The sequence below is a fragment of the Battus philenor genome, unplaced genomic scaffold (genome assembly GCF_028537555.1).
Source record: "Battus philenor isolate CCGP_79_NKW_IND1 unplaced genomic scaffold, ilBatPhil1.0.hap1 SCAF_20, whole genome shotgun sequence".
NCBI classification, from domain to species: Eukaryota; Metazoa; Arthropoda; class Insecta; order Lepidoptera; family Papilionidae; genus Battus; species Battus philenor.
In genome coordinates, this window is record NW_027181683.1 from 10,514,158 (window position 1) to 10,536,973 (window position 22,816).

General features: G+C 35.5%; 1 protein-coding gene across 2 annotated transcripts in view; it reads right to left on the minus strand.

Annotated features, from left to right (window-relative positions):
* Positions 1–22,816, minus strand: part of gem (gemini) — a 45,534-nt gene that overhangs the window by 14,959 nt on the left and 7,759 nt on the right. Inside the window, exons 2-13 of one of the 2 annotated variants that reach the window (XM_068765633.1) lie at positions 17,893–18,399; positions 14,837–14,948; positions 12,407–12,530; positions 11,664–11,763; positions 11,123–11,215; positions 10,624–10,720; positions 9,937–10,081; positions 8,968–9,069; positions 8,049–8,156; positions 6,981–7,115; positions 5,748–5,867; positions 4,906–4,976 (exon numbers count right to left, since the gene is read on the minus strand). In XM_068765633.1, the coding sequence (XP_068621734.1) occupies positions 4,906–4,976; positions 5,748–5,867; positions 6,981–7,115; positions 8,049–8,156; positions 8,968–9,069; positions 9,937–10,081; positions 10,624–10,720; positions 11,123–11,215; positions 11,664–11,763; positions 12,407–12,530; positions 14,837–14,948; positions 17,893–18,037 (1,352 nt within the window). In that variant the 5' untranslated portion in view covers positions 18,038–18,399. The remainder of the gene's footprint in view (positions 1–4,905; positions 4,977–5,747; positions 5,868–6,980; positions 7,116–8,048; positions 8,157–8,967; positions 9,070–9,936; positions 10,082–10,623; positions 10,721–11,122; positions 11,216–11,663; positions 11,764–12,406; positions 12,531–14,836; positions 14,949–17,892; positions 18,400–22,816) is intronic. The other variant, XM_068765632.1, reaches the window with a different exon arrangement.

A 22,816-nucleotide genomic window follows, 5' to 3' on the forward strand; every position in this document is an offset into this window, starting at 1 on the left:
GGAAGACTGTGGAGCACTTAAATCGCTTGTGTTGGCTATCCCTGGAGTGACCAGGTGGAAGGGCTTCCGAGAGGCGACCTCGATTTGTTGGTTGTCACCCTATACCTTTTAATCGGATTCAAGGGTGCCTGAGAGAGCGGAACCTTAGCTTGATGGTAACTGTAACTGGTTATCTGAGGATAGCATTACCCGTGGGAAAAGGTGAGGAAGAACTTCTATTAACGTTTCTGCCACTGATTTAAGAAAACCTGCCTGGTATGTGGTGGTATATCCTGTTGTCCGGATTGGGTCATATTTGCAAGACGAATAAATCTATAAATCCTTTTTGCTAACGGGTGGCGCAAAAGTAATGTCATAATGTGAAGCATTAATTTTTACAAATAGCGTCAAATGTTACTGTGCTTTGGTATTTATGATGAAGATTATAGAGAATTAGTTAATTTTTGAAAACATGTCAAAATTAAGGCACATTCACATAATGACATAACGACTTTTGTGTCAATTGTTATATATAATATTATTCGACATTATTGATTTAAATAACAAAACAATTACATCAGGGAAAACTAAACAAATAAGAAAATAATGATAATCCTATGCGTTTCATGTTTAAAACACTGAGGATACACGTCAAAGTTATTTTTAGACTTAACACCCTACCATTTGTATTAACTTTCGCGTTAGTGTATTGACTAAATTGGTACGAGAAGTCAATTGAATTGAATTAGTTCTAAAAGGCGCCAGATCACTGGCAGCCGGGCGACTGACTGTCTGCGTCTCCGGTTACATTTTAATGGACATTTACAATGTCGAGGACACGAGTTGATGAAATATCATCAATATATGTCCACCTACATCTATCCCATATGATTTTAAACTACATTTTACATTTAACGTATTTCATGTTAAATGTAAAATACAATATAAATTTATATTAGCACTATAATTACAGTTTTTGTTCGAAAAAAATCTGACCTATATAAGTATTCTTTACATATTAGGCAACGCTGATTTTATAAATAAAAAAATACTCAACAGAGCAAATAATTTACGCTCCTCCTAGCGGCCATGATGGTTTTGCAAAAAATCGGAACAATCGAATTTATTTCGGTAAACAGTGAAATGTTGCCAGTCGAGACTCCTCTGGCGCTCTTGATCTTTGCCACGAAAAACGAGGTTTTACACCCGCGAAAATTGTAAATTGAATTAATCTAACAAGAGCCATCTGTTACAAAAAAGGATTCTAAGATATGTAGCCATGTAATAGTAGATAAAATAAATATAATAAAAATTATTTTATACCTTGAATGTAAAATAATTTTTATTACTTCCTTACAACGTTAAGCTAATTTTATCAGAGGAAAAACATTATAGTATGAATATGGATTAACAGTTTTATTTATCGTCATTTAAGAATACGTTCACAGCTAGACAAAGGCTTCCTTGATTTCTAATAGAACCAGTTGGATACGGCCTCCATCCAGCGCCTTCCAATAATGTTATCAAGTTCTGTGCACCTTGTGGGAGGATGTCCCACGCTGCCCTTCTCGGTCTTTAGGCACCACTCAAGTCCTAGCAGCCATGTGTTCTGCGCGCTATATGCCCTACCCACTGCTGCCCACTGTTTTTTTTTTTTATAATGGTCCCGCTGTTGGAGACCTCTCGTTCCCTTATCTCGTGTGGGACAGGGACTTTTTATTTCTAGTAATTTATTCATATTTTTTATTATTATCATTCTTCTCTTTCGTATCGTATTATCTGCAGTACTGTTTCTTTCATTCTACAATTCCCATCCCAGTCTTTCTCTTTCATTCCATTAGCCATACATATATCCTCAACCACTACATTCTAGGTTTCCTTACTATTTTATTTTGCAACATTACATTCGTTGTTCAAATATTTTCTTTATAATTATCATCTTATATTATACTGTTTATTGCACTATTTTTGGTACTAATTTATTTCTTTTATTTCTATATTTTAGTGTTTGCTTTACTTTTTTATTCATATTCAAGTCTATTTGGATCTATTACTGTGTTTTATTTTTACCTATTGCATTTATCACCACCTTCCCCCACTGTTTTAATGTTAGGTTAACTAGCAACACGATGTCGTATTATTTAAAGATTAGGGTATCACGGAGACAGTTATCAACCATTATGGATAGTATCTTTACCCGACATATTATAAATCATACCTTCAAATGGTTACTGTAAAATTAACTTTCTAATTAAGAAGGCTTGGATTAGTTACAAGGCGAGACTAAAAGCTAGCGGCCAATGTTAATTGACTGTATTTTAATTCAGACGAACTGCAGATGTAACTTGAAATGTTTGGACCGTTGGCGATAAAACAAATGCTTTAAAATCTCGTAACGACTATTAAACAATGTTTAATTTAAAGACATCGCCTATTAGCCGCGTCGTCAATTAGGGCGGGCGTCGGTGCCGGAGCGAAACCGGTTCGGCGCGGTGCATCGGTATCTCGATCGAGTTAGTGCCTCAATGGATTGTTGAATGCGCTCTCACACCACTTTTACCCAGTTCCTAACTAGACTGCATACAAGCGGTGCATTGACCGCATTATGTCAATTATTTTATCAAGTCAATTTTACCATATAATTTCATTGAGAGGCCGCCGAGATCTTAGATCGCTCCATGGAGAACCACGACTTGGGCCTTCACTCTATTTAAATATCTATTATTGGATTTTACAATTCGAATTAGTTTTATGTATCGAGAGTTGATAGCCACAAAAAATACAAAAGATAATTTTTTGTCGATGAATCGGACATGAAACGTAGAAATAAACAAGGTCTTTTACTTGACGGTATTTGATATCGAGATTAAATAATGTCATTTTATATAACGAAAATTCCAAAACCGAGTTGTCACTTCCAATTCAGGCCAAACCAAGCTCCAAGACCCTGTCAGGGGCCATGGTGCGTCCACCTAAGTGCAGTAAAACAAACGCAGTGGTCAACGAAAATCCAGCAATATAATAACACTATTAAGTTACCTATTATTAACCTAGTAGTACAACTATATCAAGGTAACCTGCCTCCGGGAGGAGGGTAGGCTTATGTTCTTCCTATCCACTAAAACTTCCACGGTGGATACTTTCTGCACGGTTTGGAAGGTCTCCAGTCTCCATTAGGAACTTTAGGTAGCGACCTTCGCAGAGGCTTCCAAAAGGGAGCCCCCGAGATTTGACATATATAAAACAGGTTTAGGCTATGAATCATATCTGCTCTGCCTCCTCTAAGCTGTGGACACAGCAAATGTCATTTGGACAGCTGTGTAAGTGTGTGTAACGGTCTGACCTTTCTGATAGTACTTGTCTATACTAATTCTTTGAAAGTGTAGCGATCTCCTTGAAGAATATACTCTAACACCTTTGGTGTGGCGTCATCAATTCCGATTTAGTATGAAATGGAAAATGAACTATTTTTTGTCGATTGTAAGCATACATATCTCTTCTTTAAGAGTGTGCGTGTAATTGTAATTAGTAGTCTTATAATGTTGTTGAAGTTAGGCACGGACATACCCTACAAGTAAACACATTAATGTGACATATTTGATGACATTGAAAGTTAAAAAAAAACTGGCCGGTTTAAAAATAATATGAAAAAATTTATTTCGAAAATAGAAACGATTACTTATCTTTGCATATGCATTACATCATTCTGTAATTTATTTTCACAAAACTGCGGCAAGCTATAAATTACGTTTCAGCGTCACTGAAATTTTCGTTGCAAGATTTATTACGATTTTCACTGCGGTCTCCGTCAGCAATAAAGTCATGATGAACTTAGATTAGTTCTTGATGATAAAGCCTTAAACAGAAGCAGCCGAATGATAACTTAGCATTTGTTTGCGGGTTGAAGGAGAAAGTTAGATTAGTTCTCCTTGATGAGGATTATACGGTAGCCGTTAAAAGTCATAACAACGGCCGAGAATTTGACTATGGCAGGCGAAGAATTATTGAGTCATTTTCAAAAATAACATAAAAAAATAGTGGAATACGTTTTAAAAAAAAGATCCACCTTTGTGGAGCCTTTGCTCATTGCTTCTTACAATGGTAAAATCATGATGCAAGAGTGTTTATCTTGTCAAGGGGATTATTTTGAAAAACTATAAATCATTTATAAATTGACTAAATGTAAATATCGATAAAACGAATCATTATTAAATGTAAATATGAGACTTTAAAAACTTCTGTCATTTCTTTCACCGCTATGAATAAACACCGTAATATATTACTAGCGTGGCGTTGGAATTTGACAAAAAAGAATAAGTTTTTTTTTTTTGTTTCCATTTTAATTGAATGGGCATGAATTTCGCAATTTACATAAATTCTCATGTCACTCACAAATAAAAGTCATCATTTGTTTGCTGTTTTCGTTTCAATTCAAATCTTCATGAACTGTCACGGCTATTTTTGTTATTCATTGGAATGATAGTGACACCATCTATCGAAATTTGGTCGCACTAACTTAGAGGTAAAACATAAAATCCTTTGTGCGATCATGCACAACAATTTGCTAAAGACTTACATGATCAAATGAATAGTTTAAGATTCTACAAAAGACATAGAATCGTACTTGTCTATAGACATTAAATTTTATATAAAATGGGGGGAGCGGAAAGTACTGTCGTTTCCGTCAACATTCTTAACAGAAAAACCGATTGATTTTTACCGCTCCGGCTTTAAAAATTTGTATACACGTGAATATATTGTTGATTAGAAACATACACTTGCTAAAAATGTAGACTTATGAATTTAACTTAAGGAAGCGACATTACTTTCCGGTCATCCCTAGTATATAAATGACGTAATAATACCACCATGTATTTTTCTATAACAGAAGTTATTATGTTTTTTAATCTATGGTATATAACTTACCAAAGTTCCGGTGAGTACGGGGGCGATGTGGTGACCAAAGATGGCGGCGGCATCATGGCGTCGTTTGACAGCTGTTGACAAACATTACTCAGTTATGAGCAATTCATGTTTATTTAATATTAATGGTGCATATAACTGACATTTTGTCCATTTTCTTCGTTACCATAGAATTTTTTAAAGAAGTTCAGACAGAATAATGCCACATATCATAGAAGTAATGAATTTGAAAATGAATGCAAATCAAAATAATCGATTGCATAATTTTACAAAATTCAGCTGTTATTAAGCTGTCTCTTTGACTGAACACAATAAATTAATATATAGGCCTATGTTTAAGAACGATATATAGTCAATAAAATCGTTTGCAGACAAAAACTCAAACTTTGAGACTGACTTTCAGGATACCCTGAACTTTCATTAACTTCAGAGTTTCCGAGGGGAATGATTGATCGACGCGGTCTTGAAACATAGTGATAGCACCATGAAAGGTTCACCTGAACACAGCAAAACAGCATTAGAAGGACAATAGAACGTAGATATCAAGGTCCCACAGATGGAGTTTTATTAGGAAGAAATTCCACATTACTCTGTACTACAGAGGGTATCATGACAAAACTAAAAAATAACTCTGAAGTACCTGTAGTACCATTGGCTCAATTTTAAAATGTGCTACCTTCAAATTGAAAAATTAATATTACCATTTGTTATTTGGCTGTAAACAGAGAAAACCTACTCGATCCGTCAACAGATAAACAAGTTTTGATTTCATTGGTATAGTGATACACTGCATATAACGCTATTGCTATTTTACGAAATGTTGTACTGGTAGAGCTGGATCTTACCGTGGTGAGCACGGTGGCCTCGCAGCCCGGCTGGTACTTGTCGTGATCGGAGCGCGGTCGTCGCATCACCTTCTCGCGGTCCTGCTTGTGTTTTCGGTCCGCTCCCTTCAGTTTAAACACCTGTCACAATATCAAATCGATTTAATTATTTTTTTTTTAAATTGCCAAGCGAGACTTTATGAAAGATATTGCATAGTTCACTTGTAAACATTCCGTATTACTAGCAATACTTTTTAGTTAAATTATTTTAGAATTTAAATTTGAATTGAAACACCGATTTGGATTATCACGCCATCAGTTATATAATTACTGCCAATACATTTAGGTCAAAATTTTAATAGTCTGTTTATTTATACATATATATATATATATATATATAATCTCCTTAAGCTATCAGAGTTAAAAGCGTGGCCATTGCGACCACCTTTCAATGTGTGTTGTAATATTACAGTGTATGTGTAATATTAGTGTATGTTTCATATACTTTGCTTAAAGTAAGTTTTTTTTTTAAAGAAGAATTTCTTGTCAAAAACATATAGTATTACAGAATTTCTAACAGAATAGTTAAACCTATGAATTAATAAACAACTTGAATAAATAATGATTTCAATTGGTTTGAAATCATCTAATCATTGCCTTTGAATTAAATTCACTGACGTTTTTCGACTAACTATACCTGACATGTAATACTGTGATCAAAAACTAAGATGAATTTTTTTAAATAAAATGTAAATTTTTTTGATCTTAAGTTTTTACATCGAGAAATTAAAATTTTGAAAATGCTTTTTACTATATTATCATTAAGCCATTGATAATTTCTGAAACCAAATCTGAAATAAATAATTTTGGATAATAACATACATTAATTAACGGTAATTGAGCTGTTTATTCACCCCTTTAAAGCTTTTACGCCTATAAGAAGTCACTCTGTATAACTAAACAATTTGAAAGTGCATGTGATCGTTTGTGGCGCATGGAGCGCGGTTTTAACAGTTTGACTGCGGACCGATAGGGGGCTCCGCTGGTTGGGAACCGTTCAAGTTTTTTTTTATGTTTTCGTCTGGTTTTTTACAAAATATGCAAAAATAGGTAGGCTCAACAATTTTCATGAATTTTTTTTTAATAATTTAATTAAAATTCTCACGATTTAGGGCGAGAAAGGCATCTGGGATGAAATATTCAAATTGATGGAAATTTGTTTGGTTTAATATGAATTATCCCAGGTTACAGCACCTTGATCTGGCAGGCGGCGGCGTGGAGGCGCGTCTGATCGTCGCTGGCGAGGTACGTCTCCACCTGGATGCGGAAGGGTACTCCTTTCTCGCCTCCATGTTTCTTCGCTGTGAATTCTGTAGAGATGCAGTTCACCTGGAATGATAATGTTCGTCACTACTAGACCTGATAATTTTTGTATGTTGTATTACACGTATCGTCATCACTTCAAACATAGGACGTCCAAAGTTGGACATAGGACTCCCCATATATATAAAATAGGAACAATTATAAACGGCCTAAATCTAGTCTTCTAAAGATTTTAACACAGTCGTCTGACCCCCTCGTGAACGAACGTCCTAAGCTGTTTGCTGGTCTGTGTTCTACACACACATATTTCAAGACTCTAGCGTTTATTTCTTCAGCGAACTATGTGGCCTTTTCTACTAGAAAATACATTACTCTCATATATTCTAATGTTTAGAGCCGTAGGAATTTGTCTTTTAGGATGGATTATAATAAATTGGTGTAACATACATTGGTTCATAGTTGTTCAAGAGCTATAGGGGGGACTATGTGCGGGATTTTTCTTCTAGATTGATTTAGCTCTGCGGATTGGCAAGCTGAAATAGCCATAGACAATGGACCGGTAAAATAAGCCTTTGTAATTGGTACGGATTTTCACAGTAACGATTTTAGGTATAACTTAGAACGAGACGGATAAAGATCATCCATATTCGAAAGACCTTCCACAATCGTCGTTAATAGCTGTCTCCACATTACCCTAAGCTCTAAATAGCACAAAAATGTGTTGCTAGTTAACCTAATATTAAAATAGCTAAATACATAAAAATGTGAGTTGAAAGTGCAGTGGCCAAAACATATAGTCCACAGATCAGATCGCTGCTAGGGCCTTAATGTTTTGGTGGTGTTTACCGACCTGCAAGTGCATCGGTAAACCACAAAGCGTTTTCACTGGCTCCTTCCAATCGGTCTTTTTGAAAATTTATAGGGGAAAGCCTACATCCCGTAGGACGTCATGCGGCTGAAATAATGATGATGATGATTAGGTATTGACTATTTCTTTACCTTAATATAAACGCCAACATCCTTAGTAGGGTCCCACAACACGTGAAGGGCGTTGAGGCTCGCTGGATGCTCTACTCTTATTACACCGTATGACAGTGGTACGTCCACCTGAAAAACAATTGCGTATTAAAATAATACTTAAAGGAGGAGATATTCAGTACCATAAAAACATTGATTAGTATTCAGGACGGTTAGTTATATCCTTCTTCAACATTTCCAAAGTATGTTATCGTATGTTATGTTAGAGAATAGCCTGTTAGCCAGGTATAATGCTTTCGAAGCTGCTGTACAGTGCTATAGAAAAGGGCAGCGAGGTGGGGTCCGAGGTAAAAAGCATAAGCACCGCTGCCGTGTGTGTTAATGGCGAACTGACGGGATGGGGTTGCCGATACTTCACGCTGTCTCGCCCCGCTCTTAACTGAGATGCGATATTGCGGTTTCGGTAGCACTATTGTCAGTTGTAAATACTAGTGATGATGGACTATCAACTCTGAACCACATTGGCAAGTTAAAAGTAGCCCAACGAACCATCGAAATGAGATGAGAAGATGGGATTTATTTACGAGATCAAATCAAAAATGAGATCCGTAGACGAGGAAAATCATAGTAAAGTATTGGTAAACAACCCAGCGGATTGGCAATTAGAAGTAGCAGTTGGCATGCCATATATCATGTAGAACGAATGGCTGGTGGGGCCTTAAGGTTCTAGAGTAGAACCACGGACCGGTAAGCACAGCATAGAACATACACAGATAAGGTGGACACTGGATATAGGCAGTTTGTTACTAGTCTTATTGTAGATTTAAGGGGGAGGCTTATGTTCAACGGTATACGTCCTACGACTGTAATGATAATGGTGATGGTCAGTTCTAGGGTTGGTGTAAGTTTAGGTGTGTATGTGTGGGTAAGAGTTGGGCACCTCGACAATGCGCTCGCCAGGTCGTTCGGCGTGCCACTGTGCAATCTGCTCGCGCTCCATGTACTGCAGCCGCCGCTCGTGGAAGCAGATCTTGATCACGCTCTGTTAACAAACCAACTTCACTTACTACAAAGACTTGTTTAATTTGATTTTAGCAAGATTTCAAATACTATAACGATCATCATTTAAATTCAAGCATAACTATACAAGATCAATAGCAGTAAAACAACCTCCGGCTATTGATAAAAATAAATTTTAATATTGCTTTTAACATATAACTGGTCTTAAAAAAAAGTGATTGGGTGATTAGATGCATGTGTAAAATGTCGATTAATGTTTGGTACAGTCTATCCAAAAATCAATGGTAATAAATACCATTATGATAATATAGTAAGGAAAAACGTTTATAAAATTCGAATTTTAACGTCAATTATTATTTACTTTCTTTCTCTACGAACTTTGTGCCGCCAGAAGTTATTGGCGTGCCAAATTCCAATAGAGTTTCAGACGTATCACTTTATACAGGGTGTAGTACACAGTATGTACAAGCTTTGAAACTTCTCGCAAGCAAATGAACTATACATTCACCCCTATAAACCTTTTACGTTGACAGCTAATAATGCGATTACTGTATTCAAAAATTAACCTAAAAATTAATTCGGAGAAAAATATGTTTTAAGTAAAATTTAATTTGCTTTTTTTAAATCTCTAATTTAATGATGTCAGATAATACATAAGTAAGCAAACATATATTTATTAATACTTTATATTTTTCGGTACGTATTTCGGTAGTCAATTAATATAGAAAGAGAGTCTAACACTCTCTCTCTTGCACTTTCCTAAAAGATCACAAATTTTTGATTTCATCATTCATTTGCACTAAATGAGTGGCTTTTGATACATTCGAATATTGAGTATTAACATTAAATAATAAAGTAAAAAAAAATTAGGGAATGAAACGTCGCCCACCTTCAGTATTTTTCCCTTGTAGTGTGCGAGGTCGCCGAGTTTCTTAAGCTTGATCTCGTATGGCTGACCCTGGTTGAGGTATGTTAGCGTCTCCTCGTTCTGCTTGGTGGCGATGGAGGTAGCTGCTGCCAGTACGTACTGGAACCTGGCCGAATAACAAACCCCGAGTTGAATGAATATCATCATCATCTAAAGCATAGTGATATTGTTACATTTATGTGTCTTATTTCAATGAAATTAAGGAGAAATTATTAAAAATAATTTCATAAAGGCAAAAGATATCTAAAATGCCGATAAAAGTAAATTTATTGCTATACATGGCAGGTGTATTTATACCAATATAAATTTTCATTGGTATGTAACTTGGTATTACATATCATTGGGGGTAAATAACACCAATAGCTTTCTCACATTACGGGGTTACCCTCTCTATAAAAGTAAGCCTTTTCAGAGTAAGTGGAAAATTGTCGTAAGAATTTGTCGTATAGGCCGATTAAGTTTTAACCTTTGTTATTTAAAATTGTAAAATCAATGTTATATTTGCTTTGGAAACATTATAAAGCAAGAACTTGGGTAGAGACACAAGTTTGACAATAATTAAAAAAAATTCAAAACGTTTATTAAGAAACTGTATAAAATATTTCATAAATAAAATTAAAGAGAAATTACAATGAATATCATAATAACCTGGTGTCATCCTTAAAGTTGGGCTCACTTCGCTGCACTGGCGAGTGCAGGAATCCGTCCAAGGAACTCACGGGTGAACACATCAGCAGACCTGGATCTGGAACATATTTGTTTCATTAGACCTTATGATTTGATCTAAAGCACGTTACCTACAGCAGTTACCATATTTAGTAAATGATATTTTGTTAGATTGTAACTATTCTTCTGTTTTGTAGACAGTAACCTTAGCGATAAAATCAACTTTGTTTAAATAGTGATTAGTCTACAGGGGAAGCTGATGTCCAGCAATGGACGTGTTAATTAAAAGAGGTTATTTATTAGAGAGCCTTTACACGGTACCACCGAACGTGTTATTGTTTAACATTTAAATATAAATAATATTGTACCACAAACAAGAAAGATAACATTTAAATTATTTAAGCAAAACTATTTTATTTCCGAGACCCAGTGATATAGAGATTTTTTAATGTTGTTGAAATTTTAACAAAAAAGTACATACTCTTATTCTCGATAGCCCCCGGCGAGTGGTACCCGCCCATCGGTACCAGAGGTCCCGGCTGCACGGAGTGGCACTGCATGTCTGGACTTCCCGCTGTTTTGTCGACAGAAGATACATCATAATATATACATCACTGTTTAGAAGTCAAGTGGATTCTTATAAATACTTAAACATAAACCACGCATAACAAATATAGGAAGAAGTTTTTCAATTGTTTTTGGGCCAGACTTTCATTGTTGCCCAGATGGCGTCTAGTCTAACAGCTGTTTTAAAGTAACGAAGCCCCCACAGCAGTCTCTCATGCCGCTTCTGACGTCTCATTGTTGCCACTTGTGAATCTTTCCACCCTAACGGCCACCGGTTTCATGACCAATTTGCCCAGCTCATCGCCACTTTAAACGAGCAACTCTTCGAGGTACATCAGTGATCTTAATTCTTCTGCGAGTTGGAAAACTTCAATGTTGAAGCGGCTTGCCTACTGCCTGTGTTATGCCACATACCTAAACTGGCACTTTGTAAATTAAAAAAAAATGGTACTAACAGTGTTGTGTCATTATGGCGGTGTGATGCGTTGGCGACTGCTGGCACGAACCCTCTTCCATACCATCGCGGTTCACGCTGTCCACCACCATGCTGGTGATCTGTAAGCAAGGAAGGCAGGATTAGAATATTTTATTGGTGTATAATTAAAAATAAGTCCAGCTGATTGAAAAGTTGAAGTGGTAATGGGCGAGTCACATAGAGCACACGGAACTGCAAGCGCTGGACTTCCACAAGCAAGGCGGCAAGGCTCTTTCAGCTGGTCTTATTGGAACTCTTCGGGTTACTTCAGAACTTAAGATACTATCACTTTATAAATTGCACATATCTACCTATTTTGTCTGACTTGTTAAAGGAAACAAAAGCTGTAGTGTTCAAATCAAGAAGAACATAATGTTATCGCCCATAATGATCGCATACTGTACTCTTATTTGTTTATACATGATGATAAATTATATGTAGGCGTATAACCTTTAATGTGGTACATGTTTAGTTCATTTGTTCTCAATTATTACATGGTACACCCTATTCAAAATTCAATGGTTATAGATATAATAAATACCTTAATGATATTATAGCAAGAGAAGCGTTTTCAATATATATTATTGGCCTAAACACAATACAAATTGATTGGAAATAAGTACTTTTTAGTAAGAAATCAACTATACATTCACCCTTTTAATGCTTTTAAACTATGCCTAATCATATATGACAATAAAAAAATGTTAGAGGGTTTTGGAGTACCTGGCGCTCGTCAGGTCGTCGCGCGCAGGCCCAGGCCCGGCGCGGCGGAGACAGCACGGCGCCGGTGGGCGAAGGCGCCTCCTGCTTGAACACTGACAGCGACGGCAGCGATAGCAGCGCCTCGCTGTCAACACCACTCTCATTAAAATTGCTTTCAACTCAAGGACATTCAAAACAAACCTCTGTATATGTACACATTGTCGATGGAAAAATCTTATCAGCTATATGCTCTTTTAGTAAAATACGACTTGAACACAACTTTATTAGATCCTGACTGTACAAAGAAAGTTTACTTAACCGTACGACTGTACGTGTAAGCCTTCTACATGCTACAGCAAAGCTATCCGTTGAGGCAATGATCAAATGTCGCTCAGTTGGGATTTTTGTGCGCAAAACTACATCTGTCGTGCAACCAATGGCCGTTGTAAGAAAAGGACCAATATTTAGCCACTCAAACACTCTGTGTTTGGCACTAATCAGTGTAACATAGCTCCTGAAGATGCCCCGTGGACGGGTGAAACACGTGTTGAGTGATTTGGTGGTGGCGGTTGTGTGATTCGCATTGTTTGCCGCATGCGCATTTATCAGCGGGCTGGCGGGCGGTGCATTTCATTGCACGACTACCACTGCATGTGCGGAAGTGGCTAAATATTGGTCCTTTTCTTACTTAGGATGGACTTCATCGAAGTAACGCCTGATTCCATTAAATGGCCGTTGTAGCCGAAAGGTTCTCGAGTGGCGGCCACGAGCTTGTAGACGCGGAGTGAGTAGACCTCCCTCTAGGTAGACTGACGAGATAGTCAACGTCGCAGTAAGTCGCTGGATGCAGGCAGTGCAAGACCAGACATTGTGGAGATAATTAGGGGAGCCTTATGCTGAAGCTACAGATGTGTTCTCTGTGAATCTTTACGAGAAAAATATTATCCTGCCTTTCTTTGTACATAGAAAACTTAAAAAATATTAAAAGATAAGAAGGCACGGCGTATGCGAAGGCAGCACCGTGAAGTTAGCTATAGCCTAGTTAATTATAAAATTTAAAAGTTTTGAAATAGAAGGACATTGATTTTTTTACTCCGACTAAAACCCATCCACTGAAAAGTATTACAAAAAAATTTCTTTAACCCTTTCACGACCACGGGGACGCCGGTGTCCCAAGCAAAAATCATGGATTAATTAAATATTTACGTAACCATTGTAAATTATTTTTTTGTTTTAACATTTCGGAAAGTACCTTTTTATTATTTTTTACTGGAAATACATGATAACTAACACCGTTTATTGTCTATCGTCACCGGAACGTTAGAGTTCTTTTGGCGCGAATGATCTGCTGTTTGGAATAAATAATTAATATTGTAAAAGTGCTTTTCAAGTTTTTACAGTGTCAAATTATCATTACCTGGTAAGTAAATTGTTATTCTAAATATTCAATAGTAATGTATTTATGTTGTATTCTGTGATAAATCGTTATAAAGATTATGGGACACGGATGTCCCTGTCGGCATAAAGGGATACTTTTTATATGGAATTTCTTAACTTTTGGCCTGATGATATACCAAAATGCTATCATTTTCTTATTCATATTCTTCGCAGAATATGTTTCGTAAGGGACGTGAAGTTTTTGAACTTGGAAAAAATAAAATTCTTCAAATTTTTGTGGGTGACAATAGCGATGAGGAAGATGACTTAGTGCTTGATGACGAAGACCAAAGACTTCTAGTACAGGATGATGACCAAGGGGTATTTGATGTTGAGGTTGAAGAAACGACGACTCTTTAACGGCAAGAATCACCTGAACCTTTAACATCTCAAAAAAACAATCCATCTAATCATTCACCAATCATCTAACAACAGGAATTGTTTCGCCGAGTACCACAAATAACTTGCCCTATTATATTTATATTATTCTTAAACAAGTAAAAAAAGTACACTAAGTAACAAATGTACATTATTTACAACAAAACAGACTTACCAACAAGTAAACTAAAATTTCGATGTTTAAGTAGAAAGTAACCCTTAGCGACCATAGGGACATTTTTGTCCCATAAATTTCCAAAAAAAATGTAAAACTTTTTTGAATTTTTAGTATAAATTATGTTTTTAGGATGCCTATTAATTCATTACATCTAGCTAAATTGATTAAATAAGGTACCGTAACCTTATGGTCCTGAAAGGGTTAAAAGAAATTGAGTCGTCTATCGTAGAAATATTTCTTTATTTTAAAAAGATCCAAATGGAAATGTATATATAAAAATATATAAAATATTTGTGATGGTATAATTCTTTCTATCAAACAATATTTTTATAGTCTACCTCTGGATGGACGCTATTCTACCAGGCGAGCCCGTGTGTTCTAAAGATGACTTAGAATAATTGTCTTCTGTTCAACATAATTAGAATATCTGAATATTGATTAATAAACACACAACTAACTTCATAGACAGCTCTCCGGGCAGATCGAGGTCCAGATCGTTGACCTGCCAGCCCGGTGACAAGTGCGAGGACGACGAGCTGGTACCACTGCCGCCCATCTCGCCCAGCGACGCTGTAAGAGGAGATACATAAACATATAACTTACTGTCTTTCAAGTCTTGTCTCCTGTTTAACAAGAGTACTATATCTCATACTACACGGATCTTGATTTTAGACTGTGTACGATAAAAATATGTTGGTTTCTAGAAGCTAGAGTTGTCAGAAAACATTGTAAAGTTATAATTACCGTTTTATTAGAACTACACATGTTTTTACACAGAAGAATAGACTCGAGGCTATGTCAGTTACATTGACATTTATTTATTTTTCAATAAATTGTTTATAAATTTGAGGTTTGAATGAAAGTATATCGAGGATGAACAAAACGAATGATATTTATAGATTGATTTTTGAAGATTAATTGCATGTTGCTTCCGTTTCGGGTAGGATTTCGTGATTAAATGAATAAATTAACTTTCTAGCTGACCTAACTAATATTCCTAACAAATTTTAAGTCTTTAAGTCTTATGGCTTCGATGATATTGTAATGAATCAGTACATAAGTGGAAATATCTTGTTTTTTGTAGTCCAGGGGTGGGAGACCTCAATATTTCTTTTCATTTCACGTAGCAGTTCAGCAATTTTTGTGATTTATTTTTAAAATTCCGATTCCCTTAGAGAACTTAATTTTGATACGTGTGATCCACCGATTGTGATCCACCCTGTATTAAGATATATAATTCTAAAGCGTCTTACAGTCTTAACGATATGGTTGGCAAATTTTTCTCAACAGAATTAAGATCAACGGCGTCATGAAGCCTCACATGTCGGCGACACGTGTCGGGTTTATCAGCAGGGTCGGCGGCAATTACGAGTCCGATTGCTCCGGGAACGTTCGCTAACTGGTTACTCTTATCGGAACTGTCTGGTTCCTCGCTTATATGTTTGTTTTCAAATGACCTGGATTATTGCTCCCAAGACTAGACAATACCAAGACAACCATACGTGAATTAGAGACAGATATAATGAATAATAAATGGCATGAAAATTAGAGATGGGTAAAATGCATCCCTGACAAGCAAAGAGTTATTTATATGTTTTTGATGTTGGGATATAACTCCCCCTTTTATATCTTCAACTCATTTAACTCAGTGCGGCTCAGAGAGAGAATAAGACTAAAAATATATCCTTTATATTTTCGGCTCTTCTAGCTCAGGCTTAGAACTTAGTAAGGTGGCATAAAACTTGTGAAATTGAAATAATGGAGTCCATTAGAGCCAATGATTTTCCTTCATACTTGACAGACTTAGGATTGTCAACCTAAATAAATACATAAAAAAGAGAGAGACGGATAGCTATTGCATACAAAAATACAATAGCTATCCATCTCTCTCTTTAACCTGTAAATTGTTCTATCAGTCCATCTTTTTCTCTCTAACTCAGAACGAGCCGTAACTCATCACGAAAATTGACTCTTACGAATAAAGATATAGAGATATAATTGAAACACATGCGAGCTAGAGAGTGATTATCTTTTGTAAAGATATATATATATATATATATATATATATATATATATATATATATCTTTGTTGTCTATACGAGCTACCCATCTCTAATGAGGATCAACATTAAGCTATGCGAAAAACCTGTTAGTTTTTTTTTTAAACCAATAAATAAATAGAATAGGGCATATACCTGTTGGAATAAAGCCCACTCGATTGGTTTTATATATGTTTGTAAAATAACTTCCTGAAACATGGACCTTTAAACCAATCGCTGGACAGGCATTTCTGTACTTTGGCTTCTTGGAGGCCGATACAAACAACATAGATAGACTCTAGCAAGAGATTTACAATAGTGCAAGCTCAAAAGCCCTAGACTACTTAGAACGACAAAAAATCTTTCGCTGAGACCTGAGTAATGTTTTGCAGAATTTAGTGTAATTAACGTAGATTATTTCTAAATTAGAAATATAATTCTAAATGTATAACTTATTTGTTGGCAAAAATCTTTAAAGTTTTACACCTATTTCCAATCAGCCTTTACATAGAGAATATATTTTTTTGAGGAGATTTTTATTGTTTGGCGAGGACCACGATCTGGTTGACATCTAAAAGACATACCAGCTATTTCTAGTTAGACTTCAACCCGTTGCGTTATGTTATACCACGGACAATAATAGCTCGTGTAAATAGAGCTCGTGCTTGTTATCGGCGACTCCCTGACCCGTTGGAGCCCCGACTAAATACAACCGGTTAAGACCGCCACCGTAAATGCAATTTCTACAAGATTTAAACATAGATAAATTAAAAAAATTCTTTATTAAACATACGATGGACTACATCTCTTATTGACGTCAAGTTGAGTAACGTCTGTTTTTTTTTAATACGTTCCATTGAATAGGCGTTTGTTTTCCATCTCACCTGATGGAAAGTGTAGATGAAGACGAAGGTGGAACACGCCCATCCAAAGGAACCTGTTCACTTTACTTTTAAAGGCTCCAGAGTTCAACTCGTCAGGAAAAATAGACCCAGACAGGTCGTTCCGAATCTTGGCGACTATCCCAAAAAACGAGCTGTTAAACCGTTTAGTTCGACTTTTGGGTTTGTCAACAATATATGGATGAAACTTTTGCCTGCGCCTAGTAGTCCGATAAAGGAATGGAGATGGCTCAATCAGTTCGAAAAGAGCCTTCGATCACTCTCCAAAGTGTATCCTATAAAAACCGATAAGCTGGTAACTCGACGATGCTCAAGGGTGTGTAGTCTGCTATTTGAGAGCTTTATGTTAGTAGGTAGGCAACTTTATCCTCACGCCAGAGGGTATATTGAACACGAAAGATTTACTCATGTAACCAAAAAAAAATGTTATGGTGAAGTGGTGACCACTGGTAGACGTGGCGTGGGTAGACCTAAATCTATCTACTAAATGGACCGACGACATATACAAAGTCGCTGGATCCGGTCGGAAACTTTAGCTGTTGACTGACATATTGATTATGATGAATATAGTACCATATGCATTGTACGTAATGCTTGCAAATGCGTGGGCACCGAACTCAGCGAAGCGTCTCCCTTCCCGTGCCTCCCGCGCCGCGAACTGGAGCACCGCCGCCGCGGACACCCGGTCCGACTGCGTCCCTGCTGAATCCTCCACCATGCTAATCGGATACTTCCTTATTCTTCAAACTTCACTAGCTAATATATCTTATATCTTTCTCATAACTTTCTACTACAACAGATGGCGTTGATATCGAGAGATTACATTTACATATAATCACTTTTATGGTAGATGGCGTTGATGATTACTATCGAAAGTACACGAATATTCCAGATAATTCCAGTATTGAAATATAATTCACTGTCATAATACACTGCTTTGTTTTAACATCCATATAACAACACCTTTTGGAAGAGTTCGATGGCGATTAGTTTTTTCGTTCCCACTGATAAATGTCATCTTATTTGAATGCCACATTCACTTGATCACGATTTTATATAAGTTGTTTCAAAGTTTGCAGTCTGTCAATTTGTAAGATTAATTAAAACATTTTGCTTTGTATTATAAGTAGTAAAATTAGTACACATTGTGTAATGGCGGATTTAATGTCTTATAGACAATCCTTATCATATCTAATATATTACTTATGTTTATTTTTACCAGAAAATAAATTAAAGGATTATGTTAGCCGGTTATAGATAAGCAAATTCACAATAAGGTCATACGCCCTAACAAAGCCTTATTGGTGTAGGTTGAGTGTTTGTTGTAACAATGTCATGATATGTCACAGTGTGTACACCCCCTAAATTCGAACGTCACAGAGCAAATAAATATTGCCGATGTTATATAATTTGTACTAGTAGTGTACTTTACGTCACGAGACGATAATTTTTTATGACATTGATCGACGAACTCATAAAGCAGTGTTTACTTAAATATATTTGTTAAAGGTACACAAGATATTTCGTTAAAGACATCATTTAAATGGTTTAAATGTTATTAAACGTTTATTGATACATTCGCAAAATATACAATGAATACAGTTTAAAATAAATTAGTCTTACTTGTCTTATGCAGGCAATATTATTATAGAGATCACTTTTACATGGACAGATATTGATGCTAATACATATTTTTTTCTAGGAATAGATATTTATTGATAATGACTCTAACAGAGCCTTAATGCAAACACAGAAATGATTATAGATGTAAAGTTTTAACGGTATGAATGAATCGCTTATTTGCTGTTAAATGATGTACAACAAAACCTATCCAAAAACAATAAAGAATTACTACATAGAGATAAAAAAGTTAGAAGTAGATGTTCTATTCCAATAGAAAAAATAAATTTCATTTAACATATTGAGTAATCATTCTGTTATACAGAGTGATTGGAAATGTGTGTAAAATCATTAAATCATTTTGCTGACAAATGAACTATACATTCACCCCCTTTAAAGCCTCTACACGTATAACCTATCACCGTGTATATATAAAAATAATATTTCACTCGTGATGCTAAACATATTATTGTAAAGTGTTTACATGTGTACGAAAAAAATATTTTTTTAAAAGTTGCTCTGCAGCGAAACTAGAAATGTGTAGCTATATGTTACCTGAGCTAATACAATAACAGTAGCATTTTTTAATATTTAATAGACATAGGACCGCCTATTTGACCTTTTTTTCTTTTCTCTTTTTTATTATTATTAGGGACCTTTCGTTCTACCCCTATTTTGTTGGGAACAGGGATTTATTTTGCTTATTAAATTTTTCACTTTTTGTTTTATCATTTTCATACTCTTTTTCCATTCCTCACAATCTCTATTATTCTGTTCTTTATTTCATAATTCAGTCTATTTTTCTCTTCCTATTTGAACTCTATGCTTTCCTCTTTGTCTAACATTCCTATTTGACATTGTAAGTTAATAGTATAAAGAGTTTATAGTTAGGACACACTGATCGCTGCGCGCTGATCCATAACGTGTGGCAAGTTTGAACGCTTGATATCAAACATTTTAGGTTTTCTTAAAAGTTTCTCATGTTATACAGAGTGATCGGTTTTAGATGTAAAAGCTTTAGAGGGCTGAATTTATGGCTTTTTGTCAACAAAATGCTTTCAAACTTTTACCTATTTCAAATCACCTTTATTGTAAACCATAGGTAAACAATAACAAAACAATAACTAAAATAAAAGATATAATTACTGTCGAAGTACAAGAGGCGGTCTTATCGCTCGAGGCGATCTCTACCAGACATCCTTTGGAGATGAGAGACAGGAGGGGGCAGAGAGAGAGGAGAGGGCAGTTTAGGGTGCACATACATACATTACCATGCACACATCCATATGTACCAACATATATAAATATCCATACATACATACACATAAACTTACACCTTTATGAAGTGATCAGTCTAAAAAATGTAACGTGCACTTATTTTTTCAATTAAAATTCAACAGGCCTATTATGGGCCTGTTGAATTTCTTAGAATACGGTCTGCAGAGACAAATAGTAAATAATAATAATTTATAAAATTGTAATCCGAATTTTAAAATCGCTATTTTCTACTATAAAACCATTACGTTATTTATTATTATCAGAAACCATGGATTTCTAAATAGAGTGGGTGATACATTTTGATAGAAAATTTCCATTTTCTTTCCACCCTTCATAGCTTTTACACCAATAAGCTATAACTCTCTAAAAATATATATTATCATAATAGAGATGATTTCTTACATATTAGATAGAAAATCATGCTTATGATGCATACATCTTGTTCAGAAATAGATTGTTGTTAATAAAGATCCTGATAGAGCCATAACGTACATATATTTAAAACTAATATTTCTCTCATGCTGCAAAACATCTTGTTACAATGTAAGTTGCGAAAACAAATATTTTTCAGCAGGTTGATTTACAGTGGAACTAGAAGTGTGTAGTCGTGTTTTTTTTATTTTATGTAAAAGTGGAAAACCCATGGAAAAGTTATGGGAGCCCATGACAGATTTATTTATTTATTAGAACATTTTTTTTATAAGTTAATTTTAAAGCTTTTTGATACTTTTATATTTAGGCTAAACTTTTATAAAAGAGGTGACAGTTTCAGGTTCGATAGTTGAATTGATATTATAAATCGAATTGGAAGTTTCTTGTGTCATTTAAATTTAAAATCTTTTTGCTTGACAAGTACGTGATTGCCTTATTATTTCTTTCTTTGACTTTAAAGTTTCCTTAAATTGGATTAGCATCTTTTATTTAGTGACAAAACTTGTTAAGACCTGGATACAGGCCGCTACAAATATTTTTCTATTAGGACTATTTACTGGTAATCTATGAGAGAAGCCTATTTCCAATAATGGACGTCTTGGGGCTGAAAAAATGATGTCCTCATAAACTCGTAGGCTCTCTTGGAAACTTCGGATTGAGCTTTTAGATCAGGAGCCTTTCTAAAGTTCTTACGCCCCATTTTGAATTTGAACTCAATGTATGTCTAAGTTATTTTAGTCATATTATTTTTATCATATACATTACAAAACAGATAACTTCGACAAACTACTGGCTAGGGAGAAACGACGGTAAATCCGCCACGTGGTCGATCACCTACCAAGTCTAAGTGAAATCAATAGTTGGACTCTATTTTGAAATTTAGATGGCATGAAAACAGCTCATTATCGATATTGACAAAGAATTTTAAGACGGATACGATCTTCAGAAATGAAGAAACGACTGAGAGGAAAATACTGAAGTTATGTATTTTTTATTTCATTTTACAATAAGACGCGAGTATTGTTATATGTTTCATGTAAACATTATGCAAGGCGAATCATTTTAAGTTTTTTTTTATATTATTTTTTCCGTGTTCTTTTGCAAAAACATTAGCGTAATGTTTACCGTAAATTTATCTCTAAGTGCGACACATTGTAGTGTCTGACAAACATAATTTAATATGCATACTTATAAATAGAATCTCAGAGACCTAACTTTTCAGGATTCCATTGATTTATCCTTCAGTGCCGAGTACATTGCGTTGTAGAGACAGGGGCCGAGTAAAAGTGGCCTCTTTGCAATGCAATGGCGTTCACCTTCACTAACTGTAGTTATCACTCTACCGAACCAAATTTTAAATAATCCTACAAATTAAAATTTCAAGAAATGTAGGCGATGATAGGAAATATTAAGAATGAAAGAGAGAAGAAAGAGAGAGATTTTGAAAGGAGACAGAGAGGGTAAATATAGAAAGGTTTGTGAAAAAAAATGTGGGACAGAGAGGTTCCGAAAAACGTGGACCATAGAAATAAAAACAATCCTACCAAAACTACTTTGGATGCCGTTCCAGAAAGAGAGCTGATGTTCGCTCTTGGCGGACCTATTCTGCCGCAGATTGTAGGGATAGGGAGATTTGGTTATTAATTGTCTTATTCTCACCTCCACCGCACACAGATTCACTAAGAATATATTTTAGTCATTTCATTGCCTAAATCGTAGTACATGTTCACCTTAGTTGTGTGGTCATTAGATTTATTTGTATTTCAAAAAACAGTAAGTTCTATTAGTATAACAAGTTTCAATATTTTTAAAAATATGAGTAAGTGCGGTGTAGAGCGTGTTTTCTCTATAAATAAGTTAATTTGACAATCGACAATGAAGAGCTATACTCGAAGTTTCGATGCGAGATCAAACCAAAAATGAAGATATCCGCAGAAGAACCATGACCTCCGAAGCAACTCTCAGAACTGCTCGTCTGAGTTGATAGTGGGCGGGGCACTTGGGTCCGAAAGGTTTTCGAGTAACGCCCCCCACTAGGTGGACCAACGACATAGTAAAGATCTTGGGAAGTCGTTGAATGCGGGCGGCACAGGGCCGGTCATGGTGGCTGTGTTCTTTCGGCTAAAAAGAAGAAGAAATCGGCCTTTTTGAAAAAAGTATGGATATG